This window comes from Botrytis sinoallii (assembly GCF_014898435.1).
Source record: "Botrytis sinoallii strain Bc 23 chromosome Unknown BSIN_001, whole genome shotgun sequence".
Classification (NCBI taxonomy): domain Eukaryota; kingdom Fungi; phylum Ascomycota; class Leotiomycetes; order Helotiales; family Sclerotiniaceae; genus Botrytis; species Botrytis sinoallii.
In genome coordinates this window covers 3889752-3917748 of record NW_024066028.1, presented here as the reverse complement: position 1 = coordinate 3917748, position 27997 = coordinate 3889752, and the positions used below count along the sequence as shown (strand labels likewise).

The 27997-nt window shown below is 42.5% G+C and overlaps 8 protein-coding genes across 8 annotated transcripts; 3 read left to right on the top strand and 5 right to left on the bottom strand.

Annotated features, from left to right (window-relative positions):
- Positions 1-271: 271 nt before the first annotated feature.
- Positions 272-3826, top strand: EAF02_000894 (uncharacterized protein; the record flags this gene model as incomplete). Its single annotated transcript, XM_038896942.1, has 4 exons — positions 272-357; positions 472-1099; positions 1893-3506; positions 3563-3826. 4 exons carry the CDS (start codon positions 272-274, stop codon positions 3824-3826), a joined length of 2592 nt encoding a protein of 863 aa, XP_038763801.1.
- Positions 3827-5020: 1194 nt separating this feature from the next.
- Positions 5021-5800, bottom strand: EAF02_000893 (uncharacterized protein; the record flags this gene model as incomplete). The annotated part of the gene is made up of 1 exon (XM_038896941.1): positions 5021-5800. The coding sequence occupies one exon, from the start codon at positions 5798-5800 to the stop codon at positions 5021-5023; it is 780 nt and encodes a 259-aa protein (XP_038763800.1).
- A 2673-nt stretch (positions 5801-8473) lies between these two features.
- Positions 8474-10236, bottom strand: EAF02_000892 (uncharacterized protein; the record flags this gene model as incomplete). Its single annotated transcript, XM_038896940.1, has 5 exons — positions 8474-8703; positions 8758-9444; positions 9509-9665; positions 9717-9780; positions 9857-10236. 5 exons carry the CDS (start codon positions 10234-10236, stop codon positions 8474-8476), a joined length of 1518 nt encoding a protein of 505 aa, XP_038763799.1.
- A 3062-nt stretch (positions 10237-13298) lies between these two features.
- EAF02_000891 (uncharacterized protein) lies at positions 13299-16121 on the top strand (the record flags this gene model as incomplete). The annotated part of the gene is made up of 5 exons (XM_038896939.1): positions 13299-13667; positions 13894-14200; positions 14257-14799; positions 14887-14954; positions 15014-16121. The coding sequence occupies 5 exons, from the start codon at positions 13299-13301 to the stop codon at positions 15563-15565; spliced, it is 1839 nt and encodes a 612-aa protein (XP_038763798.1). The 3' UTR covers positions 15566-16121.
- Positions 16122-17325: 1204 nt separating this feature from the next.
- On the bottom strand, positions 17326-18849 carry EAF02_000890 (uncharacterized protein). Its single transcript, XM_038896938.1, has 4 exons — positions 18761-18849; positions 18540-18655; positions 17857-18374; positions 17326-17778 (listed from the first exon to the last, which is right to left on the bottom strand). The coding sequence occupies exons 1-4, from the start codon at positions 18800-18802 to the stop codon at positions 17546-17548; spliced, it is 909 nt and encodes a 302-aa protein (XP_038763797.1). The 5' UTR covers positions 18803-18849; the 3' UTR covers positions 17326-17545.
- A 514-nt stretch (positions 18850-19363) lies between these two features.
- On the top strand, positions 19364-21286 carry EAF02_000889 (uncharacterized protein; the record flags this gene model as incomplete). The annotated part of the gene is made up of 5 exons (XM_038896937.1): positions 19364-19477; positions 19555-19585; positions 19732-20489; positions 20710-20914; positions 20964-21286. The coding sequence occupies 5 exons, from the start codon at positions 19364-19366 to the stop codon at positions 21284-21286; spliced, it is 1431 nt and encodes a 476-aa protein (XP_038763796.1).
- A 913-nt stretch (positions 21287-22199) lies between these two features.
- EAF02_000888 (uncharacterized protein) lies at positions 22200-24014 on the bottom strand (the record flags this gene model as incomplete). The annotated part of the gene is made up of 4 exons (XM_038896936.1): positions 22200-22914; positions 22970-23106; positions 23155-23602; positions 23674-24014. 4 exons carry the CDS (start codon positions 24012-24014, stop codon positions 22200-22202), a joined length of 1641 nt encoding a protein of 546 aa, XP_038763795.1.
- Positions 24015-27042: 3028 nt separating this feature from the next.
- On the bottom strand, positions 27043-27689 carry EAF02_000887 (uncharacterized protein; the record flags this gene model as incomplete). The annotated part of the gene is made up of 3 exons (XM_038896935.1): positions 27043-27308; positions 27356-27421; positions 27584-27689. The coding sequence occupies 3 exons, from the start codon at positions 27687-27689 to the stop codon at positions 27043-27045; spliced, it is 438 nt and encodes a 145-aa protein (XP_038763794.1).
- Between the last annotated feature and the right edge of the window lie 308 nt (positions 27690-27997).

Sequence of the window (27997 nt, the reverse complement as noted above, 5' to 3'; positions counted from 1 at the left end):
ATGGGATGTATTATCTTATTCAAGAATCGAGCTCATCCTCTCAGCGTAATTGATGTGGCAATCACCATGTAATGTGAAAAGGTCTCATCCCGATTCTGAATCAACTTATGTAAGCAAATGTTTTGATACCTAAGGCTGCAATACTCGCGTCGGGGTTGGGTAATCGGTCCCCGCTGTCCTACCAAATGTAAATAATAGAAAATAAACAAAGTTCAAACTTAACATCATTGCAACACATTTGCCTATTGCGACAATTTTATTATTTCTTGATATGCCTAGAGTCGCACAAAACCCAAGTGCGAAGAGAGGTAGAGTTGCTTCTGGCTCTCTACCAACTCCTGCAAAATCTCCCGTGAAGTATGATTGCCCTGGTTGCTATGGTGTTTAATGCCCATATCTTTGGCAGATATGATGCTTTTCGTTTGCGTGCGCTCTGCAGAACGAGATTTTTTCAATACTGATTGATGGCAGGGTACCTTTGAATGATGCATCGCCAGTGAAACTGGCTCTCAATGACGATGCGCGAGAAAAAGCAAAACGATTAAAATCGAGAAATGCCCACCATGAAACTCAGATGAACGAAATTAAAAAGGCCGCGACTCCACGGAAATTAGTGAACTTCGAACGAGCAGGAAGCTCCTCACCGTCAGTGAACCACAGAACTCCGGGGCGAGTTGGAAAAGAGAATGATTTGGATGGCGGGGTTATGATGGTTGGAGGAAACGCAGTCACTCCCATGAAGCGTGTTCCAATTCTCGCAAACTTCGAGGAATGGATGAAGATGGCCACAGACAACAAAATCAATGCTGCGAATTCTTGGAACTTTGCGCTTATTGATTATTTTCATGACATGTCACTTTTGAAAGAGGGTGATGGAGTCAATTTTCAAAAGGCCAGTTACACTCTTGATGGGTGTGTAAAGATTTATACGAGTCGAGTCGACAGTGTAGCTACAGAGACCGGCAAGCTTTTGAGTGGATTGGCAGATAGCGGGAACAACAAGAAGAAAAGGGGCGACAATGAGGAAGGCGAAGGAGATGAGAGTGAGGAAGAGGTAGAAGATGAAGATGGAGTTGTTAGGAAGAAGGCAAAGAAAAGGGTATGTGCCACCTACATTCATTATTACTTTGTTCTTCTCCAATCGACGTACAAGTTTTTCAAAACAAGCCAAATCTCATAGTTGAGATATGGAAGATCACATTTGATGTGAAGCAGAATTGCGGTCGCACATCATTTATCTGCCCCAGAGTGGTAGGGTGTGATGGACGTCTTTGGATTTTTGTCTAGCGACATACAGATGGGGACTTTCATCTGAATATAACATCGGATGAGAATGGTTCTGGTACATACGACCACAGACTGAAGAAAATTGGGCATCCCGTCCGCTCTGCCATACACAAGCTTCAGATCGGTGGATTAGTAGTTGGGTGGGTGACCACCAGCGAATCCCCACTGTTGTATGTTCCAAAATCTTTTTGTTTCTTATTTCGCTTCATTTTATTTTCTACTGGTGGAATTGATCCTGTAGAGCGGCGAGCACAATGATGGACACAACCAACGCATATCGATCCATGATCCATTCTTCAAAAGGGTTTTAGTCTCAAAGATCCATTAGGGCTGGGCGCCATTCCATGTTTTGCATCCTCGATTCTCAATTCTTTCATCTTCATCTCTTTCGTTTCATCCTTTTTGGTTTGGGGGACTGCATAGGGAATTTCTTCTTTGAGTAGCAAGCTTTTTGGTTCTAGTGCTTTTCCCCAAAAAGTACTTGAAATAATTTGCATCCCGAGGTTCACCCGACCTTTAAGTCTGATTTTGATACCTGTTTGTCTTGGTCAAATCGTGCACTTGGTATAATTGATCAGAAAACCCATAGCTAATCATAAGTTCAGACTCAACGCTCATCAGAAGCAACTCTTGCAACTTCGTTCTCAGCATTACAATTGAAGAAGTTCGAACTTGAATTCTCCGTTGATCCTTTATTTAAAAAAGCATCTGCAGACTTCGATGAGGGGGGTGCTAAAGGTCTACTTTTAAATCATCTCTCTATTGACTCTAAAGGGCGTATTGTTTTTGATAGTAGCGATGACGCAGGTGACGCTTCGGCAGAAGGACGGGGTAGAAGACGAAAGGATGATGCCATTGAAGAGGATGAGGAAGATGTTTTAGAATCGGCAAACGTCACTCTAAAAGATGATGAGGATGACGAAGATGATGGAGAAGACGTGGAGATAGATGTGGAAGCTTTGGGAGTCAAATTTTTCCCGAACTTGGATTTCCTTGAAGAACAAGACATTTGTCCATCATTGAAGAATTTTGACCTTGGAGATCCATCTGGTTCTATGGATATTCCATTTTTAAAAGCACCAGAAGATTGGCGACAAGAGAAAGACAAGTCGGATGACAATGGTGTTGGTGATAGGTCAGGGATTTTCCTAGACGATGATAACCCTATTGGATTCGATGATGACGACGATGGACTTCTTGGAAATTTTGATATTCCAGATGATGCTGGATTTGGTGAAGGTGGTGAAGCTTGGGCTCGTGATGCCGCAATCGAGCCACGCATGCGAGTCCACGATGTGGGATACGATAATGATGGTGGCGATGGAGAGGATGGAGAAGGAGGCGCTGGTTCATTTGACCCCGAAACCGGCGAGTACATCATATCTCTTGATCGTGGATCAAAGAAGGAAGGCGGCCATGATGACATTTTGAGTTATTTCGACGAGGCGTTGCAAAAGAATTGGGCCGGTCCCGAACACTGGAGAATACGAAAGATCAAAGACGTCAACAAGCCAGCAGTTACAAAGCCGCGCAAAGAGAAAGAGCCATTCGAAATCGACTTCATTTCTCCTTTAAATGCCACTTTGGCTGAAACCATTTATACTCATGCACCAACCAATGCTACGATATCTTTACCAAAGAAAGATTGGAAGTCCAAGACAAGAAATCTTCTTCCCGATGACAAGCATTTCAACTCCAAACAACTGTTACGTCTGTTCCTTAAACCTAAAGCTAGAATGGGTAGTCGAAAATCTGGTTTCGGTGCCAAACCCGGTACTTTTGGTCAAAAGAAGGAGGATGATATCCCTGAAGGCGAGATTGGTGAAGATTATTGGGCACGAAAAGAAGAACCTGCTCACACATTAGAGGATGAAGCTCCGCCTCATGGAGATTATGACGCCAACTTCTTCCAAGACGACGGTTTGGCCATGCCAGGTATAGATGATGATGATGATATGGAATTCGCCGACGCACGTGAACAATTTTCGCCTGGAGCTGAAGGACAAGGCGCAGGCATTGGTGGTATCGCTGCCATATTAAATGCCGGAGCTCAAGGTGTAGACGGAGAAGAGGGCGCGTTTGGTACACAGCTGGTCACACAAAGTAGAAGATTGAGACCTGAATATGTGCAATATGCTAGGGTTGCCAAGAAGGTTGACGTTAGGAGGTTGAAAGAGGAGTTATGGAAGGGCATTGGATTTAGTGAGCCTGAACAACCAGTAAGTTTATCTGTTCCTCATAGTACACTCATGTTATCACTAACAAATTGAAACAGGACATGTCACTTTCTACGTCACGACTCCCAACCCCACCTGTCAAAATTCCTACGGACGAAAATGAAACCCTTCAGTTTACAACCGTCATGCAAAACCTTCAGACTGTATATCCAAAGCAAGTCATGAATGATATCTCGACTAGTTATTGTTTCATATGTCTTCTGCATTTGGCCAACGAGAAGGGTCTTGTCATTGATAAGAAAGAAGGTTTAATGGAATTGGATATTAGGAAAGACCCAACTGCTGAAATCACAGTTGAGTAATCACAGCAACTTGGGGAATGATGAACTTTGGACATAAGGATATGCAATGGGCGTTTGAAAGGGATTTATTGATCATCATCTGGTCTGTTTTGATTTCTGTTTCTGTGCAAATTTATGCACGTGGGCGTGCGTTTACATTGTGCGTCTCAGGATTCGAGGTACAATGGTACGGCTGTACTGTATGGAAGTGGAGAATCTTTGAGTGTGTATGGTGCGGTATGAATTGAAACGAATCAGTTGGGACAGATGGTATAAATTAAGATTATGATGATAATGATGATGATTTTAAGAAAACAAGAAATATTTTCGTGTGTCATGAGAACACAAATTATTATCGGGGGTCTTGCATAAGTGTGCTTTTTGACGAAAACATTGGAAGATAAAACATGATGTTCTGTGCTATATTTGCTATATGCAGACTGCAAAATATATTGTTCGTTGGTTTGATATCTCGATCCTTCAGTTCCAAGGCATTTGACTTTTTGGGGTGGGCATTTGCTTTGATGTGATGCTTCAGCCTTGGCTTTGGATTTCGAGTGCCAATTTTTGAATAATCTGGGATTTGAACATGATTCATTCCAAGTATCTAAAGTTAGCTTAAAATTAAGAATCGAGATTGGGTAAGTGGGTGGGATGAAGGTGTTAGGCGGAGAGAAGGAAAATGCTGACTGACTCTTGGAGAATATATTGAAGTGGAAGAAAAGTTTACATGTGAATAAGATTGGGATGGGGATATGGATGTGGTTTATATTGGTATTGATTGCAGACTGTTAGATTGGCTAGAAGCCAGTCTGTTGCAGAATAGTCAGTCATTTGTTTCGCTTTTGTGTGAATATATGCTAGTGATAAATGAGGTGTTTGATTTGAGATGGGACGGGAACTGTCTAATCTCCGGCTCGAGCTTCTAAGATCCTTTCGACGGCATCTAATGTTCTGCTTCTAGTGGTATGGACTTCAATATCATTCATTGGGAAGATACAATATGTGTTATGTGTTAACGCAAGACACCACGGTGATTAATGGTTTTCACTGGGGCACGATTATGGGTTTGTAAGGAAAATTGGTTTTTTTTATTTTAAATTTCAAAGTTACGATGGGTTTAGCAGAGCAGTGGAAATGAGAAGATTGCGTGGAAACTAAGACCAGCCTAGATTTGAATGAGAGCACGAGTTAAGAAATAGAGGTCAGAGTTGATCAAGCATCGGTCTTGTCAATGATAACAGGCTTTTTAGGTTTTGCAAATGCTAATCTAAGCGCCTCGTTCACATTTTTAATACGCTCTTTTCCACGTTTGCGCATGACCTCTTGGAATTTCCTTTCTTTCTCTTCTCGAAGTATAGCAGCATCCTCCCGCTGCTTCAATTCTCTCGCTAATTTCTCCGCCATTCTTGACTTCTTTTCCCGTGCTCGCCTTTCGACCGCGGCCTGTTTCGCTGCCGCCTGTTTCACTGCGGCCTCTTTCACTGCGGTGTCGGAAACAATACCAAAGTGAGCGTTCAACTCGGCCTCCAACTCAAGCGCCAAGTCATCTTCTTCCATAATCCACCGTCGCACCGCGACTTGAATCATTCCATCCGTGTACGTTCTGGGAACCCATGGATCCGACGCGTGCAACGAGCCTCCGGGGTAATGTTTGACGGACTCGGCCGTCATGTCGCGCGTCAAGCTCGCGAGGGCGCCGGCCCGGTAGTGGAAGTCGCCATTTGCCAGCCGAGAAATATCGGGGTGGGTGGTGTAGAGGTGCAGAAGGAGCACTTTTTCGCAGGGTTTCCATTTGTTGTGGTATATGGATATCTCCGAGCCGGTTTTTCTGGGGGTTCTCATCTTGGCTATTTTTCGCACGACGCCTGGCTCGACAGTGTCTTGCGTGGTGGTATCTTGCGTGGTAATATCTTGCGTGGTAATATCTTGCATGACGGTATCCTGCATATCAGCATCTTGCATGACAGTATCTTGCATGACGGTATCAGCCATAATTGTAAATAGCAGTGAAGTTTTCTAAATCTAGTTAAAAAGACAACTGATATATAGCTTATAGATGTATGAATAGTAAGGTATTATGAATGAGTTATGAGTTCTAAAGAAATAACATCTCTCAGACGTAATCCAGCCATTTATACTTCCCCATGCGAATTTGTTCAATTCCTGTTCTTCATCTTTTCACGGCGATGCATCTACATCGTCGACTTGATGACTGTTCTCAAGACAATTGTATTGTTCTTGGAGATGCTTGATAAAGAAGAAAGAAGATGACAAAGAAAGTTGGATAGGTTCATTTTGTGGGATGGGGTTGTTTCTTTGTTGTGTCAATTGACGTTATCAAAGTATGTAAGATGACATGGTCGAAAGTCTTTTTTAATATATCTGATAAATTCTTATCCTACTATTCTCTGTTCATACACGCAGATCAACTCATCTAATTCATATCAGATGATATAAGTTCAATATCTCAGTTCTATATATCCAATAAATACATATTCTAATCAAACTTTATACATTCCCTCAACTCATTTACTTACTATACACCAGACGATAACAGTTGAATGTCTCAATATAATATATTCAATAACTTCATATTCCAGATACTCTTTCTCATACAAAGCCCCCAACTAATATCAAACAATACAAATTGAATATCCGATATTATACATCTAACAAACCCATTCAAATATTTCCCCCAAGTCCTCTACTCTGATTCATATCAGATAATACAAGTTCAATATCTCAATCCTCTATATCTAAACTCATATTCCAACAACCCCTTTCACACATTCTACTCTCTCAACTTATACACCAAGCGATACTAGCTGAATATCTGAATATCTTAATATCACATATCCGGTAAACCTAGATTCCCCAAATCCTAGTCATACATCTCCAAAACCCTTTCATACATTCCCTCAAGCTCCTCTAATTCATACCAGACTATATAAATTCAACTCTCAATCTCAAGCAAAAATCTCAAAATCTCTCTCCCTCTCCCTCTCCCTCTCCCTCTCCCTCTCCCTCTCCCTCTCCCTCTCCCTCTCCCTCTCCCTCTCCCTCTCCCTCTCCCTCTCCCTCTCCCTCTCCCTCTCCCTCTCCCTTCCCTTTCCCCTTCCCTCCTCACAACCCACATCCGAATACCAACCAACCTCATACTACCTCAATAATCACATCAGATTCCTCAACCACAATCACATTTTCAATCTCTCTACACACGACGCGACTTAGATCTATCTAGATACTTACTCCCGAGGTTATATAATAAAATATATATTTCTTAGTATATTATCGGAACTCAAATTTACTTTTTCCTTTCTCTTTTTTCAGAAATAGAAATTGAAAATTAGAAATTGAAAATAAATATTTGATGATTTGATGATGGTTACTCACTTCACGTTTATTATTTATAGAATAGAGAATTAACAAAAAAAATTAAAAAAGTTATATATAGGTATCCAATAATGATCCCCTTTCTAATCCCCCTTCTAACCCCCCTTCTAACCCACTTCTAACCCACCTTCTCATTCCCCTTCTCAGTCCCCTTCCCATTCCCCTTCTTTATTCCCCTTCAATTCGTATTCCCCGTTCAATTCGTATTCCACTTCATTCTTATTCCCCTTCATTCTTATTCCCTTTCAATTCTTATTCCCCTTCAATCTTATTCCCCTTTCAATTCTTATGCCCCTTTAAATTCTTATTCCCAGTTCTCTTAAATCTATCTCATAATTAATTATCTAATAATTCTAAAAATCAAAATAAGTAATTCTATATCTCTCGCTCTCCCCTCTTCTCTCTCCTCTCTTCCTCCCCTCTCTTTCCCTTCCCTCCCCTCTCTTCCCTTCCCTCTCCTCTCTTCAAAACAAATCTAACTCAATAATCCAATCCAATAATCCAATAACCAACAATCCAACAATCCAATCCAATAATCCAATAATCCAATAATCCAACAATCAACAACCAAAAACTATACCCCCATCCACCTACCCACCATCTCGAATCTGCTCTCCTTTCAAATCTTAACATCTTAACATCTTAACATCTTAACATCTTAACATCTTAACATCTTAACATCTTAACATCTTAACATCTTAACATCTTAACATCTTAACATCCCATCCTAACATCCCAAAAAGCTACACGCTACACACAAGCAGAACATGAATAGTAAGAGAGGTTCGGAAAGGAAGGAGTTTTCAAACTACCTACGAGGTTTTAATTTGATCATTACGCCTACGAACACAAAAATAGTAAATTCCACAACTCAAGAATCAAGATTGAAAAACTCCAAGCACATGATGATAAAAATAGGAATGATGATTTTTACTCTATAAATTTCATAATTTGACAAAATTTGCGCTATCTATACTATACAACAGGGTATTAAATGTATGAACAAAAAAAGGATTCAAATTATTTTCCACTCAGTTCATAACATAACATAACGTATGCAAATTCGTCTTTCATATATGCGTCAACATATCGAGAACGATGACATTCGCAACCAATCCAGAATTCCAGATACCAAAATATCCATCCGCCGCTCAAGAGCTTTTATCCTGTCCCGATCCAACGCAACCCAATGCAATGTAATACAAATCTCATACACGCTATCCCATCTCAATCATACTGTTACATTTCATCCATCATTTTCATCCCTTCCATTTAATATTTTCTCGCAAGCGTCGATCTCGATCTAATCTTTGCACCGAAGAAATAGATAAAGTAAATCAAAGCACAAAGACCAATACTAATGAATCCAATAGTACCCATAGCCCATTTCGTAGACATGTTATCGAACATGAGGACACCGAGATGGGCGAGACCTGCTGCGAGAGCAAAAGATGGAATGAGGAAAGCTGCGATTGCTGCACCGGCGACGTTGGGATAAGAGTCTGAAGAGATGAAAATTAGCGAGATGTAAGCGGTATAATGAAGGGGTTACATACCAGTAATGTAATTAAGCATACTAAGCCACAATAATGGATCTGCAAAACCAAGAACACCACCTGCTACAACTGGTGACCAATAAGATACGCTTCCATCAGATGTGAATGCGAACCAAAGAAGTGTAATTGGGAAAAGCCAGACGGTAACCAAAGAAGTGATGAATCTAGCTTCTGGACGGTTGATACCATGCTTCTTACGATCTCTCGCGTAGAACCAAGTTTGAACCGGAACGAAGAGAAACATGACCACTACTCCGACGACGAAATTAAGGTATGTAAGATCGGCACCGATGTAAGTGAGACCATTGTTGACGACGAAAACATCAAACACACCATCAAGGTATAAGAAGAGAATACCGTAGGCGAAACCGTTGTACAACCCGAGGAATATAACGACTGGCTCTGTGAACATGATTCTGAATGTCATGGTTGTGATGAACTTCATTTCGTGGAGAACATTGAGTCTACTTGTCAAGATGGCAGCTTCTTGCTCATCGACAGCTTCACTCTTTGCAGCTGCTTTGGCGATAACCAATCTTGGTAGTGTTTCTGGGATAAAACACAACAAGATAGAGAATGCGAATCCGATAATTACGTTAATCAAGAAGATCCATTTGAGACCCATATTTGCATTGTCGGCGATCCACTCTCCAACGGGAGATCCAAGAGATGGACCAATGTTTGCAGCTGTGTGCACGTCATTGGTATTTTTTGTCTATGGCATGAAGGGTTGGATATAATTAAAACTCACACATGACGAAGAGTGCCATTGCTTGTCCGGCACCATCAATGTCACCAAACAAGTCCGCAATTGTACCAGCGACATTAGAAAGAGCAGTAGAACCTGCCGTGCCAGCAAGGAACATAAAGATAACAAGCATAGGAAGGTTAAGAGCATATGCGGTTCCCTAAGACTTGTTAGAATGAATGGAGTGAAGATTGCTCTGAAAATAACTCACAAAGTTCAAAATTGCATAGAATGCAATGCTGATAACATAAATCCATTTGCGGCCACCAAGATCACTGTAAATGTTCAGTTATAATTCTTGTACACAACCACGATGATCGCGTTGTGCGTCATATGTCGTGTTCAACCTACGATAATGGACCCAAGAAGATGGGACCGACAGCTGTTCCTAAAATGAACATACTCTGACCCAGAGTAACGACTTGAGTAGTTCCTCCAAACTTCTCTTGGATCAAGAATTCAGCAGATACATAAGTTGTACTGGTCAGAGTAACAAATGTCTGTAACATGCAATAAACCACCACGATACCCCATCGTTTGAAGGCAGGCCAATGCATCGGATGATGTTCATCTTGAGCCTTTACGAGTTCGAGAATGGCAATTGTTTGATCTTCGTGTCTCGTAGCAGCGTTTTCATTTCGCGGAATGATATCACCTTTTTCGACGTTGGATGAATCCGAGGCACGGTTATGCTCGTCGATCTTCTTCTCGGCATTGTCGATAGAAGCCATGGCGAACGAGCGAGCGAACGAACGAACGCACAATCAACGGTGAACTTTTCTTGAAAGAGAAGCTTGGCCAAAAAAGTAAAAATCTGTGAATATACCAAAGAGTGTATATCTAGAGCGAGAATGATCGATAATGTAGCAGAGGAGATTGGGGCACTATTTTAACGTCCTTGGCTGACGGTTTGAAGATAAGAGAGTCGGATGATCAATTCATTGGAGACGTATGCAAGAGATAGGAATATATATTCCACAGGATGATGATATTTGTGAAATGAGAAGTTCATGGGAAGAAAACGGAACGAAGGAATATTTCGATAAGAAATTTGCAAAATCGGCCGTGCCGCGTAGCCCTATTATCGGTAGCATTGTGATGATTTGGATAGGGTTATCCATGTTGATGAATGGAGAACATTTTCATCGGAAAAACCTGAGTTTGGTCAAGGTACGAAATAGTTGGGAATAGTAAGCAATGAAGAGGCAATGAGAGTTCATGATTGGATTATGGTTCCTCGATTCATGCTTATCTTGACCTAATCTGGGAGACTCGGGGGTTGTCGAGACGAGGTATCCATTTTCTCCCTTGAACTTTCTACTTCCAGGTTTCTTGCTAAAGGGTCGAGAGGGTCTCTTAACAATGAAGGTTGGTCAAGAAAACGAAGTCATAAGCCACAGATAAGAAATGGTGTGCCGCATAAGAGGTGGATCTTCTCGTCTCATGTCAAGTTTGTATGGGAGATGGAGAAACAGTGGAAGAAATGGATTAATTTAGAAGCTGCTTGTTTGTCCCTGGTAGGTAGGTAGTTAAAAGAAGAACTTGAAATCCATGTGGCGAATACGCAAATGTATCAAGATGAGGAATCACTTCTGGTTATGTGTGAATAGGTAATGATAGACAATGAAGTTGTTGTTGGTGTTGTATTTTGATGCAAGATGAGGTGCAGATTGCCCAGACATTTGTTGAAGCCTCCCGTCTTGGGACTGCAATTTTCCGGTATGGTATGGTATGGTTGTCTCGTTGTGTATGGTTGTGAATGGAGATAGCCCTGTTGCCCAGACGGGAGTGTGAATAAGATCGTGGAAAGGTGCATAAAGCTCATGCCCAGAGATGTTGAGCATGGCTTACATGGCTTTGCCGTGGATTTGCCCCGACGGAGAGCAGATCATGGAGAGATTTCCGAGAAAGCCATCAGCCATCAGCCACACCGAGGGAAAAAGGCGATGTCCGAACGCTGGAAAGTTGGGACAGTGAGTTGGATTCTGGTCTGGGGAAGAAGGAGGAGGTGAGTGGTTAGATACGAAGATAAAGAGAGATCAAGGTTCAAAAGGTCCAAAGAGATGTCATTCATTATCAAAAATGGGGAAGAGAAATGAGGGTGAAGTCAAGTGAGGTGAGTGAGACATCGAGGCGATTGATTGATTGATTGATCCTATAATAAGCTGGTAGACCTCGGCATTGAAAGTATCGACATTGTCTGAAATTTATTGTTGAAATTGTTAGAGGATTGAATTGGATTGGATTGGATTGGATTGGATTGGATTGGATTGGATTGGATTGGATTGGATTGGATTGAATTGAATACGACTTTTCTTTCTACTCGAGTGGCCTTGTCGTCCCAAGTCTAAGGATGAGTAGAAAGCTATCATTACTTTATTTATCTTACTTCTCTTATACATAATGTTAAGGCATCACTACAAACGAACCTCAATCCAAATCAGTTACTACCACCTGCATACATAATATTCATTGGTAGGAACAAGGCCTTAGCAAAATCTCCTTCCAAAAAGTAAACAATTGAATCTTCTTTATGATAATTAAGGTATCAAGGTATTTTCCAATTCCTCGTCTTTGATCTTGCTCTTCCTCTTTCTTCACCATCTCCATTCTTTGTGTCTCGGTGAAATGATATGAAAGGGTGAATGAAGAACTGCCAACCACATCACCAAAAGAGTCGCACCCTGATATAAGGATATCATCAATATCAAAGGCCAAATCCAGATCCAAATCCAGATCCAAATCCAAATCCAAATCCAAATCCAAATCCAAATCCAAATCCAAATCCAAATCCAAATCCAAATCCAAATCCAAATCCAAATCCAAACGCAAGATGGTATTCTAGCAACCTCCTGGCATTCCCTACTTGCGAGACCGCAAATCTCAATATTCAAGCCAAGGTCATGATGGTCGTTTGCACATTGGAATCATTACTGTTGTACAGAATTGGAAGGGAAGACCTCTTTCCGTATCAACCCAACAACTACAGTATACTACTTACTACCTACACAATACAATAATTCACCACCGCAAAAAGGTTCATCGACAGTGGGCAACAAACGTATCTTCCGAAGTTCTACTAAAATTGTTACCTCCGAATCTTGTTGTTCTTATTGTTCTTCCCGTGTTTCCTACTATCAACATCACACTTCACTTACTTCACCCTAAGCCCTTGAACCATCGAAATCCCACCTAGCATCGTTCAATGGTGAGCCTCGTCCATCACTTGTTTGTGTTTTTCATTTCGACCAATCACAACTCCCCAAACATGTGTGGCTTATGCAGGTCAGTGTGATCTTTCCATTTATAGCTCAGGCTAAGGGTATGAGGGGTAAGGCTGGCAGATTGCCTTGCTCTTTTTTTCCCAGATGCCCCTTCCCGATATATCGTACCTCGAAAAAGATCTCTTGATCTACCTAGTAATTACATTTCGGGAGAAACACAGAATTGACATGGCCAGAGATCTTTTCGACATTATCGATTTGATCTTGGCCAATCCATATTGATTCTTGCTTTTCCAACTTACGATCTTTGGACCCCGAAGATCAGCTAGCTAGCTCCAGATTCACTACTAGTTTTCTAGTCTACCCCATCCATTCTTCAAATATTAATCACCTTCAACTCCCACCCAACTATCACATCATCATTTCAACATTCAATAACTTCTCCCAATTCCATTCGTGCTATCGCAGCGTCTTAAACTTCCATCAACACATCTCAATTGAAAGATCTCGCACTTGCAATCTCTCTTCAATTACTCCAGCTTCTATTCACCACCGCCGCATATCTCAAGATGCCTACCAAGAAGAAGAAGAACGTTTCTCAACGCTCTACTCAAACACGGCTTCCCTATGCCATATCCAAGAGAAAGAAGGACGAATCGTTCGAAGTCTCTCGATCCAAGCGAGCCAGGGCCTATTTAGTAGTCTCCGATAGTGACAATTCCTCCTCAGTAGAAAATGACGATGACGACGACAACAAGTCTTCCCAGATCAGCACACTCGATAGTAGTGTCACTGCTTGGAGTGACGAGGATGATGACGACTCTGATACTGGATCGGTTATTGTCGTTGACTCAGGACCTATTGCAATGGCCGCTGCAACAGTTGCTGCTCCGAATACTAATCTTGACAAGTTGTTTAAGGAGGTTATCCCAATAGAGGTACGTTTTGTCTTTTGAGTATTTCTACTCATGTTCGTCAGTCGTGCATGTCGTCGTGCGACAGATACCTCAGATTCATTCGTCTGATTGCGATAACCTGAAGATCGCTTGATCACATCCGTTATTCCTCAGGCTGTCGACTAGACCGTTGAAGTTATTGCGGATAGTAGACCGAAATTTGCGTATGCTTCCCCCTAGACTCTATTCGCTAACCACTCAAATACAGGTACACCAAAATATCGTCAAGTTCTTGCCCCACGATCGAGACATCATACGATACTCTCAAATCTGTCGAAAAACTCGCAGTGCTATGTCGGATAGTGTCTGGCGTTATCGATTTCTGGAGAAATTTGATGCAGTACCCGATGCGCCTGTAGAACTTTTGAGGGAGAAGTATCAGGTCAGACACAAGACCACCAAGCTCTACACCAAATTCGAATTCAACAAGTACCGGTACCTTCCTAGTGCAGATATCGCACGAATCGAAAGGGCGCAAGAAAAGGTCCTTGATATGCTCCAGAACCTCATAATTGGTATGTCTCTTTTGAAACTGTCTTCGTCAAGCGTACATCCTAATGAAATGGTACAGAATCCGATGCCCACAAAAGTTATGACGACAACGGCGATGAGATGATTGTAAGTCGCAACATTGACTACATTAGGCAATATGTTGAAGGATCCTTCGTATCGGGCACAACTCATGCTGGAGATATAATTGATATCATTGATTCCATTGCGAAAACTCGTAATGAGTGGGACCTGAAAGCTATCTGTTCAGTTGATAGTAGTGCCAATACCCGGGTGTTGTTGATTCAACTATGCTTGACATCCATTTCTTGGGACCCAAGATATTGCACAAATACAATCTCTCAGTTCGACTTGTCCCAGTTGGAGGTTTACGCACCACCAGCGAGACAACCATTGTTTCTCGGGAAATGGAAGGGTGACCTCAACGTCCGTTGGTGTTTACATGTGGCGAATTTCTTCAAGTTTCACCTCAAAGCTGGAAAGGGTGAAGGACTTCTCGCTCATGCCTATGCCGAACTTGAACAAAGTCAATTGCCACAACCATGGTTGGGTCGATTGAAGTCGGGAACACAAAAGCTAGGAAGCCATTGGAAAGGAGCCTATTGTAAGTGTCGGCGATATACTGCCTCGAATTCCCGGGAACTAATTCGACCTTAGTTTATGTCAATCCTGATGAATTGGCAAGAATGAGACGAGCTGGAGAAGAAACCTGACGACGGTCCTTACTCGGATGAACTAGATGGTGGGGAGTCATTTCAGGTAAGCCAATCATGAGAATGTGTCAGTGGTGCAGGATGACTAACTTAGTGTCGCAACAGGATATATCTCTATTTTTCGACGACCAGATTTTCGGAAAGCAACATTGGCCCAAGTCGTGGGAAACAATTCTTCATAGTGATCCATTCTCCAACGCTGCTCCTGAGCCCACCTCTCAACGTCGTACTTCGAGACGCACTACTCGGTCGAAAAAGGACTTCAAGAAACCAAAAGAGAACCCGAACCCAGGCGTGGAGTACTTTTACGGTTCTTCAAATGACTCTTCCTCGACTGCCCATTTCTATGGAGCTGTACATGGGATTCCTCCACAGCATGGGATTCCTGGCTTTCAAAGAATTACCATCATGAAGTTTTTCTCGGATCGGAATGGGTTCCATGATCCAGGACAGTCTTGGGGCTATGAAGGTTGTGTTTTACCTGGTGGTCGCATCATTGTTGGTCGATGGTTCGATGCGCAATCTCATTCTTCTAGGGATGTGATGTCAGGACCGTTCATTTTCTGGAATACGGATGAGAGTGATGCAACAGAGCCCATTGATGGCAAGGAAGCTTTGAAGTTTCTCAAACTCTTGAAGCTCTACAACCATTGTTAGCTTGTGCCTTTGCGGGCTAACCACATTTTATTTAATGATTTGCCACGACTTTTCAGTGCCGGTCACATCTAACACAATAAGATGGGGATTAAGTTCCTCGACATAAGGCTATCAATTAACGATTCTTGTGATGAATCGATCCAAGATCATGAGCATATTTTCAAAGCATCAGCGCAGCAGCAGCAAGCATACCGTTCCAACATATCCGACACATTGGCCGGCGACAAATAGTGAAACATAGAATCTTAACGCAACTCAATAACTTCTTTTCGTTTTAAGAAACAGTATTATTTTGGACCAACAATATGGATATTTTTCATAGTTAACAACGAACCTCGGGCATCGTTTACTAGCAATTCTTTTCATTTCGATTTGCACATATTTAACCAACTTTCGACATTCTTTTCAGACAGATATTCTTCAACAAACTTTCGGTATTCTCTTTTCAAAAATAAGTTTGGCGCAATTTTCTTTCCTTGATTCAATTTTCATATTAATTTTTTTCTTTGGAAGGGACGGGGCAGTAGGGAGGGAAGTGGGTGGATTGATTTGCAAAAGGGAGGGAGTTTTATTCGAGGAATTGGGAATGGGATTGGGGTGTTGGATGGATATAAATGGATCTGCATCGTGGATATACCCCCTTTTTTCACAATCTGGCGTTGAGAATGGGGTGGTATCTTGCAATATATGGGTTTCTGCGTTTGTGATCCGCGTTTACATCTGCGTCTGCATTTTTTTCTTTTGTGGAGGAGGTAGCAGTGGTGGAGGGAAGCAGGATTTGGGTGAAGGTCAAATGCGAATGAAATCGAGATCTAGATCTAGATCCATCTAATTGAAAGTTTGCATGTATGCACGCGTGCGGGCATTGATCAGCGAGCGATGTACTTTTCTTTGGTTCTAATGGGATGAATGGTCATTTTCGTATGGACTCGTGCCGTTTCATTTCTAGAAGATCTCTATAGATTGTTGAAAGGAAAGAGCGTACGTAGCACGTACTTCAACTTTATGGATGTGAGAGAAGTAAGGCGGTTCGTAGATTGAGGATCTTGAACAGAATTGAAGAATTGAAGAATGAAAATTTTATTAAAATTGGTATGCAGATATCAGTAGAGATTCGTGTGATGTGCTGGATGTGCTGAATGTACTGGATGTATATGTATTGATATATTAATATATTAATATACGGAGAGATGTAATATGAACTTTTCTTTACTAATCTATATACATGCATATATAAATAAAGATATAAATAAAGATATAAATAAAGATATAAATAAAGATATAAATAAAGATATACGTATCTAGGTACATATATAAATAAAGATAAGAAAGATGTATTAACTCAGCTATCGAGTTCTTGAGTTCTTGAGTTCTTCAGCTCTTCAGCTATCGGGCTCTTGAGTTCTTGAACTCTTGAGCTAGGTATTCAAAATACTAGCTAGATTTTAGAAGGGTATGTAGATTTTAGAAGGATAGATTTTAGAAGGATAGATAGTTGATAAATGATAACTGATGAATAATTTACAAAAGTGTAATCCATGAATGAAAAGGGTTTGTCGCTAAGTACACTCACTCAGTAAGGAGGGAGATTAAGAGGTTAGGAGATTAGGAAATTAGGATTCATACCATCGTACGTCTATTTATCTATTTGTTTTTTATATTTATCCTGAGGTTATGGGGGGAGGAAGTCGAGGAGGGAACGGAGGAATGGAATTAGAGTGTTCTGCGTCCTGCATGTATTTTTTTATCCTGAATTCTCTTTTTTTTTGGGCAAACTTACAACTTAAAAACTTGTCTCGCCTCTCTACTTTGTAACTCATTTTATTTGAAGTTTATCTTTTGTCTTTATGTTTACCTGCCTACGGTATCTGTCCCAAAACGCCTCATCTACTCGTACGAAAGCTTGATCAACTTCTCAACTCCTTTCCTCTTCTTTCCGCCCCTTTCTTCCCGCCTCTGTGCGCGCCTCTTAACTTAAATCTATTCCTCAATCTCCTTGACACATTCCCACTCGCCCCTCAAATTTTCCTTCCATAAAGAAACCTTATTATCACCTCCACTGACTGCCAATACGTTTCCGCTTAAACTCCACGATACGCGCCAGACTTCGCGTTCGAATTGGAGAACTTTGGATTCCCATTGACCTGGGCTAGAAGCTGCGGATGAGGTCCAGATGCGCACGGTTTTGTCTTGGGAAGCGGATGCTATGTAACCTATTGATGTGTTAGTCGTTTTGAATCTTTCATTGCAGGGGAGAGTAAGATGAAAATGAAAGAAAGAGGAAAACATACTCTTTTGTAAAACAGTAGGACTCCACGCAACATCCCTAACCCAATCGCCATGTCCCTGTAATGGAGCCCCTTCCACCTTATAGCTCAGACTAGCTTGATCCCAACCCCAAACCCTTAAAAGATTATCACTTCCTCCGGTAACAAATCTCCTCACACCACCTTCCTTTCCTCCCGCATTCGCACTGACCAAGCTACCCGGCTGCGAAGATGGCGCCCAAGAAACACTATTCACACCAATACCATGCGCATGGAAAATCTTATGATCCATGGAATTATCCTTGAATTCTAGAACCGAAACATTTCCATCCGAGGATGCGCAAGCAAGGAGACATCCGGATTCATGAGGACACCAGGACAGAGAGTTGACGGATGCAGTGTGCAGAGCGAAATCGTAGATCTTGGTCCATACCGATGAGGTTTCGCGGTAGATGAGAACTTTGCCGTCGTAGCCTGCGGAGGCGAGGATATTGCCGTATTTGGGGTGAGCCCAGGAGATGGACCAGATGGCCCCTTCGTGGCTGGAGTGGATGTGTTAGCTAGGTGAGGGTAAAGCTGTGGCCTTTGAGAAGAATGTCATCATGAAGATGTAGTAGATGTGCAATGTGCAATGTGCAAAACCAGTGTGTTGAGCGCATGAAGCCTATGTGTTTGAAGTGTATGAGGGATTTCAGGAAGCAACATACCCCTTCAGTGTTTCTGTAAGACGATGTGTTTCCCCTTCGATTTCAAAGATCTTTACTGTACGATCCGACGAACATGTTGCCAGCCTGCGACCATAATAATCTAAAGCTGCATCGTGCTATACAACAAGCAATTAGTTTATTGACTTTCGATAACACGCTGAAAGCTAATGATGGAACAATTCCTGGTGAAACCAGAAAAAATACGACCAAGGAATACTTACAATCATATCATCATGACCCGAATTGGTTATTGTTTGCGCCATACTGACACAAGGGAATTAATTGATTGTATATGTAATTCGAAACACCTTCTGAGTTCCTGAAGCTCTCAACTGATTGATGCTGCCAGATCGTATCTAAGCGGCACTTACCGCTTTTGGTACACATCGGGGAAACATTTCCCCGGCAGAATTTAACCTGCATGTGATTTCCGTGATAAGGATGCTGTTATCCTGACCGCTTACTCATTAGAGAGGCAAAATCCCGAGTCTTAATCTAGTGTAGGTTTGCGATGACATCTTTCAATCTTCTCTCTTCTCTTCTCTTACCTTTCTTTCTTTTCCTTACTTATCTCATTGGTTTTTAAGGGTAATTAATTGAGAAGATAGATTCGTATCAATTCATTCAATACATCCATACAGTTTTTGTAATCTTCTAATAAATATCTCCATCCTTCTTACATCTTCTATAATTTCACAGATCCATTTCATAAGCCTCGGTTCAACAATTAAGCTCACATTCCCGGATCATCACATAATCGTAATTTTGGGAATCTTTCAACTACAATCAATCCAGATTAATTTTTCGCAATAGGAAACAAAAACATGGCAGACAATCTTTGTGGTCCATCTAATGCTTTGCAGAACTTCCAAAAGCATTCGAATGTTGATCGCACTCTACAACAAGATCGATTAGTTGGAAGAGCGCCGTCGTCGCAAGTATGTATTATATATTATTCTTCACTTACTCCTAAGCGCATTACATTACAGCCACAATCTTGCTCACAACACAATAGGGCTTTCGAGCTTCTCCAGGTCCAAATGCAGGTCAGCTAGATGCTGAATTCGCAGCTTTCCAAGCCGGTCATCAATCACTTGGTCCCTCTCCATCGGCGCAAAACTTCACTCCACATCATTTCCAAACTCCACCTCCTCAACTCTTTCAAAACGTCGCAACCACAAACATTCTGCAGGTCAAGGATGGGCTAATGATTTCCAAAATATGAGCATATCTGGTCCTCAAGCGCAATTTCAACAACAAGGGGTAAATCAAACCATTCAACCACAAATGGGAGCAGGATGGCATCAGGAGTTTGCGCAAAGTCATGGAGCCCCGGGAATGATTGCGCAAGGAAACCAACCTATCATGGCAATGAATCGCCCTTCTATGATGAATGCCGGATATAATCCAATGCCTAGAGTTCTTATGCAACAAAATCAGTTTGCATCTACGAGCCAGTCATTGGTAGAAAACAATGAAGTCTTTGATGAAGCGGCATTCGCCAGAGCTTTTGAACAAGCAGCTAATGCGGAAAGTGAAAGGGCGCAACAACAGGAGCTAGAGTCACAAGCTGCTAGTGTCCAACATGAAGAGACTCACACTATGGATCATCTACATGTTACAAAGGAGGCAGAATCAGAACTCGAAAGAGCGGAGAAGCAACTACTCGGCCAAAGCTTACTCGGCGCAGATACCATTCAGGATCCCGCAACCGCTACATCAGAACAAAATATACATGCACCGGATGCGCTATCACGTACAGCTGGTGAACTTTTATCTAGTGTTAGTAATAACCAAAGCGAGAAGTTTCAGAATAGCCAGTTTCTACAACTCATGCGACAATTTCGCGATAAGGAGGTTACGGTTGAGGGGGATGAAGTAGTAGATGGGCCCATGAAAGCTAAAAAAGGCGATCGTAAGGACGGAGGTGGACAAGAATCTTTTGAAATGGTTGGAGCACCCTAGCATAGTTTATTGGATTGATCCTCTCCCTGTGGACTTTTTGCTGTAAATATTTTTGCTTGCTTGCATATTGATTGGTCCTCTGCCTTGTGGATTTTTTAACTGTACATACTATACCTACTTGTTTTGCTTATGCGTAATTGAAAACATTCAAGCCTTTCGAAGGCTTCATAGACTAACTTAACTAATCTGAAATCAAATACAACAGATCATGAAAATGGCACAAAAAACTGGAGAAACAGCTATGAATGTTCAAGCTATAGCTGCCCTCTCAAACGCAGAACACAACGAGCAAAAGAAACTCGCGCGCGAGAAGTATCAAAGTGCCGAGGAAAAACAAAAGCAACATATAGCTCGGGATCGCTTAACTCAGATTATGAAAATGCTCCCGAAACAGGATAAAGAGACTGCAGGTACGGAATTGGAAATGAGGCGATTGGTTGATGAGGGGTTATTGGCCAGGCTTTGTCCGGACTATGGGGGGGATAGAGAGCAGGGTGTGGAGGGTTTGGGAGATGGTGAGGGGGGAGGGGGGTGTTGAGGAGGGAGATATTGAGGAGGAGGATGTTGAGGAGGGGGATGTTGAGGAGGAGGATGTTGGGGAGGGGGATGTTGAGGCGGAGGGAATATTGAGGAGGGGGATCTCTGGGAGGGCGGATATTGGGGAGAGGGATGTTGAGGAGTGGGGTATTGATCTTTTGACATATCTACAGAAGAAAGAGCAGCGGTACGAAGTCTTCAAGAATAGTGAGGTGGAAGGAGGATATTGGGGAGTGGGATATTGATGAGAAGGATGTTGATGAAGAGTTGTTGGCCAGGCTTCGTCCGTTTCATACGAGGGATAGAGAACGTTATGTGAGATCTTTGGGGATGGGGAGGGGGGGGTTTGCGGTGGCGAGGGAGGCAGGGGGAGGAGTGGAGGGAGGAGTGGAGGGAGGAGTAGGAGGAGGAGGAGTAGGAGGGAGAAGCGTGAGGAGCGTGAGGAGCGCGAGGAATAAAACAATAATCAGGGTTTAGGGGTTCGCATTGATACTTGACAAGGAGTGGAGTGAAGGGATGAAGAAGTTTCTATCCTCGATGTTGCTGCGCTTATAGATTGGGCCTGAATAGGAGAGGGGTGATTGAATTGAGATTGAGATTCAGATTCAGATTCAGATTCAGATTCATACAAGGACTTGAATGATCGATCAGCTGGATATAACATAACATCTCAGCTATCCAATAGAGCTAGATTATTAGATTGAGATAAAGTCAGTAATTAATAATGTTTAATATTAACTAACTCAAAATTTTCTCATCAAACCTACTACTCAAATTTTTTCAGTAACTGACTGCACTGTATCTCAGATACTGCGAATGTCAAAATAAATAAAGTAAAATTAACCATTAACAGAAAGCAACTCTTGGAGCAAATGGCCTCGGCCTGGATATATAAACATCTTCATCTCCGCCTCGAAACATGAAAGTACTCGTAAACTCCCGAACCGCCCCCTAAAAATAAAGTTGCATAGTATAACTCCCCCATAATCACAACCCTGCTTCCATTGCAGAGTTTCATATCCTCTACCCGACCCTGATACCCGACCCCTCATCAATCCCATTTTCTAAATCTTGATCTTCCCTTGATTTATGATCTAGCCAATACTTCAAACGCAATGCACGCTCGTGGCAATACTCCCCATTTCGCTCGAACAATTTCTACAACTTCTTCTCCTCTTTTAGTCTCTTTTCCTCTTCGGTGACATAATCTCTCCAGCCCTCACCCCTCATCCCACTAAGCATCTTCCTCAACATACCACTCCTTAACGCTCTTCCATCCCTCTCATAAGCCATCTCAATAGCCATTAAACTAATGACAAAAATCCACACATCACCACCCTTTATTCCCTTCCACCATCCTCTCTTCTTGCCAACCTTCCATAACGAATCCATCGATGCACGCGCACTGTATAAGAATTCTCCTCTTGCATCTTTTCTAACTACAAATCCCCAAAGACCACCCAATGCACCTCCTAGGAAGAATCTCTGGGTAGGTAGGACATGTCTGGGCATGATCGATTGGAAAGCGCAGATACTAGCCCAGCTAGTGCCGATGGCGCCAGAAATATAAAGGGTAGATTTGAGGATACGGATGGCGAGGGTGTTTAGCGAAGAGATGGGGGAATTGTAGAATTTGCGATAGGCGGGGAGAGAGAAGAGCGAGAGGATTAGAGTGAAGAATCGAGCGAGGCGGGGGAAGACTTGGATCCAGTAGGTGAGATAAGTGCGGAGACAAGAAGGGTCCGACGGGTGGAGAGTAGCGCATGTGAGGGATGTTATTAATGGATGGGCGGGAGAGGTTATGGGAGAAATGCCGCTGAGAGACTGTGGTAGAGTAGGGTTGTTGGGGAAAAGAATTGGGGACACGAAGGGTCTGGCATGAATGTTAGTGTGTTTGACATGAAATTGTGAGAGTAATGATAACATACGGGTAATTAAGACGTGCCATTTCTGCGAGATTATCAACGATGCCGTAAGTATTTGGCCATGGTAAATTGGCTGGATAATCTTCCGGTCGAGTTTGTATGTAGTGTGGAGAGTTTTTGAGAATGAAATCTCCATATTGCTGTACATCATTAGCACCGACGCCGTTCAGAGCAATTGGAAACCATACCTTTGGAAAGCAATCTCTATCAAAAATGAAAGCATGAAGCAATTGACCACAAGTCAATGGGAAAAGTAACCAACTTCCCCACCACCACGGTCTCTCCCATCTACTTCCCTCTTTACCCCAAATCCAGCCCTCTTCTTCTGCCAAGTTATATGATATTTCTGCAGCTCTACTCAACGCATAAATCGCAATTGTAACTCTCAGCTGATCACTTGGATAAACCCCCAACATAAACCCAGCCAAACTTGCTCCAACCGCCGGTGCCAAAGTCGATGTAAGCGTCTTACTTGTTTTCGGGTTTCGCTGTCTGAAAGGTTCGGCTTCGGATGTAAGGAGATGTGCGCGAAGTCGGGTGAAGAATCGGAAAAGAATCCGATGCAGAAGGAGTATCGTAGAGAGGGAAAGAGAGAGGCGGAAGTTTGGCGACTTCCATAATGAAGTCTTCTTCCCCCTATAACATCAATTAGCTGTCGTTTAACTTTAATTTCACGTCTGCAAGAAGACGAATAGAAAAAAACGTACCCAGCTTTACCAGCTCCCATGAATTTCTCCGAGATCAAACTCCATATCTTCAATCCCGCATTGGTAGCCAGGAATAACCTCAAGCTACCCCTCACAGCTGCAGCATTATAATCATCGCGACCTGGTCTCTCTACCAATTTCTCTACCTTTGTAACTGTAGGTGCATTTCTCTTCAGAACTTTCGATCGTGAGATTATGTATTTGTGTAGTGTTTCATATTCTTTCGCGGAGATGGTATAACGAATCGCATTGCGGAGAATAGGATCAGCAGTAGATTTAGCGGAGATTCGATCGCGAGGTGGCTTAGGAGCTTCTGGAGCACCGTTGGGTGCTGATTCCATAGTTTTGAAGTGGTTATGGGTGTCGCATGAGTGATGTTGTTTTGTTGATTATGGTGGATAGATGCTTTGAAGTTGGGTAATCTCCTTGATCAACATGTGAAAGTTTACCTCGGCGTGGAACAATAGGGAGAGGTTAAATTGGAGATCTGCGGTAAGGTTTCGTTTTTGGATGGGGAAAAGAGGAGTGTGATGAAGTTTGTGTGATTACTTTATATTTTGAATGTTATGAATGAGGATGTAATGGTTTATCTACTTCATGAATAGATAGTTGTCGTGTTGATGTGGCATATCACGTTGTTGTCGACATATCCTGGTTTGGTGGCCACCACAACCACAACACGATGATCCCCGACATCCAACATATGCAGAACAAATCATTGGAATTATCTAGAGGATATATATGTGTGTAGGGTAATGATGATTTCAAATGTGAAGCTGTTCTGATACATATTAGAGGGGGGTTCTATCTTAGCTTCGTTACTGTCCTTGATACTCACTCGGATCGAATATCCACAACGAACGTCGCAAAGCAACATCAATCAGTGTTTTGAGTGCAGAATATTCCTTCAATAGCTAACCATCAATCCAATAAATACAATCCTTACTTAATTAGAACTTCTAAATAATCAAGTCTTGTGGGGGTCGCCCAGTATCCACCTCATATTTCCCCTCACTTTCTGACCACGTATGAAAACAACATTCATTCAAACCAAGCAATTCTTCTTCATGTTACAGTTCAAGACCGCAATCAAAATGAAAAAAAGGTTCTATCTCGAAGGAAGCAATCAAAAATTCCCCTGATGGGGACCCCGAAGGATACCCAACGATTCTCGTCGCCCCGATGTGCAATGGAGGACTCGTATCATAGCGCTTTCAATCCTTGATCTAAAAACGCTCCAAGAAGGTAAGTATGAGGGAAAAGAAGAAGAAGGAGACAGAGAGAGAGAGGAATTCGAGGCGTTTATATAGAAAACGGGTGGTGGAGTGTGCGCGCTAGAAAGGGGACCAGTTGGTGCAAATGGGACAAACATGGCCTAAAATGGTAAAGCGCCTTTTGAACTAGGCTGTAGTGGTCAAGTGAATAGTTTTAATTCCAATTATCTAAACTCTTTGTTCCATTTTTTTGAAAGTTGCCATTCGGCTCGCTTCGGATATCTACACTACATACTGAACTTCACAGTCATTTCACTTCTGGGACTTGATATTCTTCTTCTCTTTTCCTCATCCTCACCTTCTTGGAGCGTTTTTAGATCAAGGATTGAAAGCGCTATGATACGAGTCCTCCATTGCACATCGGGGCATGTAGATTTCCTTATTGAATATTGTAATCATTTCTTCCAATATCTCGCTTCGGAAATACTCCTTTGCCGGGACCAAGAGTAATCGCATGCCATCAAGACATGAGTCGTCCACTAACTCACTCTACCTCAAGATTCTGGTCAATCTCATATCTTCAATGTGCAAATCAAATTATACAATTGCTTAGACCACTCTAGAGTACAGCTTCCAATATTCGCATAGCTGTATGTAGACCTCCAAGTATCCGTGATAGTTTGAATAAACTCAATCTATTACACAAGCTCCGCTCTTGGGGTGTTTTATTCTACTAAACCACTTCATCAAACGATCATCTTTCGTTTATTGTCTGTATCGTTGGCTAAATAGCTACTATATCTCCAATGCAATGCGTGTAATACATCGCCACAAGTCTTCTCTCGAAGCTCTACTTCAAAGTTTGATGTTGGAAGCCTTTTCACTATAATTCCTTAAGTTCAACGTGGAAATTCGCTGTGGGGTTAGTTGTGAAGTTCATGAAACGAGACTATACACTTCTGCTTCTTCCGATTTTTAAATATCAAATAGTGATATTCAATACTTCTCATAAATTACATTGTAGATTAAAATCATTCGAATTCTGAGTAGACGTAAAAACTCGGAAAGGCCTCACTAAAGATACTCATCAAGTACTGCGATGTCACCAGTTGACTTACCCAAATAGCTTACATAGTTTTGGCCAAGCTTAGAATTGGTTTTCGAGAGTATAGATGATGATATCATTATTACTTGCAGGAAATAAATTCTGTCCTCACCTCCCCCCTCTCTCTCCCACACCCGAACCTCCCACTTTCTCGGGGAAGCATCCATGGAATTGACTGTTTAATATACCTTGGCCAAAGTACACGTATACCAATGTTGTTGAGGGTAATCGATTCTTTCTCCCATCCCAGAACTCTCCAGTTTAGTACCTCGGTTGGTCTGGTGGTCTGGTGGTCTGGTGGTCTGTTTGAAAGACTTATTGCCATCTGCTTCACTGATGAATGTCTGAGCTTCGGCCATTCTTACTCAAGGGGTAGAATCAATGTGATATGTTGGCTAGTAAAGTTGATCAAAAGCACCCTCCAGCCACGTCCTCAACTCTTTATAAACCCAGCCAACCAACCCCTTGGTGAAAAGACACCGCGATCTCATAGCTTGCTTTTCTGTTCTCTCGCCGGCTAGTCCCATTGTTCGAAGTTGGCACTCGTGCCCCAGAAAATAATGAAATGCCTACAATTCGGATGAGTCGGATGGGTATGAGGTTGGAGACTTTGTTGTTCGATTACCTGGTTGCAACGAGAGGCTGCATTCACCAAGGGTTTGGAAATATTAAGAACGATGAAGAAACGGAAGTGGGCAGAACTGTAGATCAAGGGGGACGTAGAGCACAATGTGGAACTCACAATGCTTGATATATGTCATCATCTCAGTATAGTCCTAGAAAAATATCAAATTCGTGTGCAATACAAGTGGCCCCACTAGAATTCTTAGATCACCGCTGTTCATCCAGATAGTGATGCCGTTGCCAGCCTCGAAGCTCTCCTCTACTTCTTCAACATGCCAAACGAAGCTTGCCACTACATACACATGTCAGAAAAGTGCTCGATATCTTGAATTGTGCTAATTTATCTTGGTCATAGATCCACGGCTGCGAAGAAGCGATTGACAAGGAGGACAAAAAGTCGACGACCCTCATTGTCTCCTCCTAATGCTATCCCGTGTCCCACCCTCCGGACTTCGCCTTCTCTTCCCATCGTTCCCCTGCCCCAACATGCCAATAGCCGGTAAGAGGGTCCAGGTCCAGAGCATTTTCTTGCTCAACCAGAGCATCTGCAAGCTCGCGTCTTGCTTGGGCGGTTGCCGTAAGGCGAGCAAAAACTTCCTGCCCCAAACTTTCGCAGGTCGGTTGGGCGGGTAGTTGGGGGGGTCCTGATGGACCAGCCGGATTGTCACCAGCAACGCTATGGGCGGGTGTATCTAGAGAGAGTCAATATATTATATTTCACAAGAAAGGAAATCATTACCAATTGGGCGGATGGTGGGCGGGCCTTCTCGATAGTTTTGGGCGGCTTGCTCATTTCTCCATCTATCTACAATTCATTAGTATGATTGAAAATACGTCTAAGGGTATTACCTACAGGAGAGATGTTAATGGCAAGCAGTGGCGACGCTATTGACTGACGGGGTAAGTGCTCTGAACACTACTCGTTGGGGCTCATTTATTTGTCTATAGAAGCACGGCTCTGGCATACCACTCTTTGAGGATAGCTTGATCCCTAATAAAAACAAAGTTCTGGAATACCACTCTTTGAGGCTCGCTGATCTAGCAACAGAGATACAGTTCTGGGATACCACCATTTGGGGTTCGCCTCATCAGCTACTACTGGTGGCTTTGGTCGCCCAATCTCATCGCTCTCAACGGGGACGCAGCTATATTAGTGGGTAGTGCAGTAGCTGTTGTGAATTTTGCTGCTGGAGGGAGGAATGGGAGGAATGGATGGCTTGGTATTGTGGCTATAGCTGGTGAGGCCGCTGAAGCTGCTGAGGTTGGGAAGGAATCTTTTCTTCACGACTGTACATCCTCGGCCCGCTGGTTGAATATTGTCCTTCACCCTCTGTTGTGTACTTCAGTCTAAATAACTGTTTGTAAATCGTCCGGTGGCTTT

Bases quoted from the DNA above. Each gene is read 5' to 3' on its own strand.
- EAF02_000890 (XM_038896938.1), bottom strand. From the start codon at position 18,802: ATGGCGCAAACAATAACCAATTCGGGTCATGATGATATGATT. The intron at 18,656-18,760 runs GTAAGTATTCCT...CTTGTTGTATAG, and splicing joins CGGGTCATGATGATATGATT to CACGATGCAGCTTTAGATTA. The intron at 17,779-17,856 runs GTATGTTTTCCT...ACACATCAATAG, and splicing joins TCCTACTGTTTTACAAAAGA to GTTACATAGCATCCGCTTCC.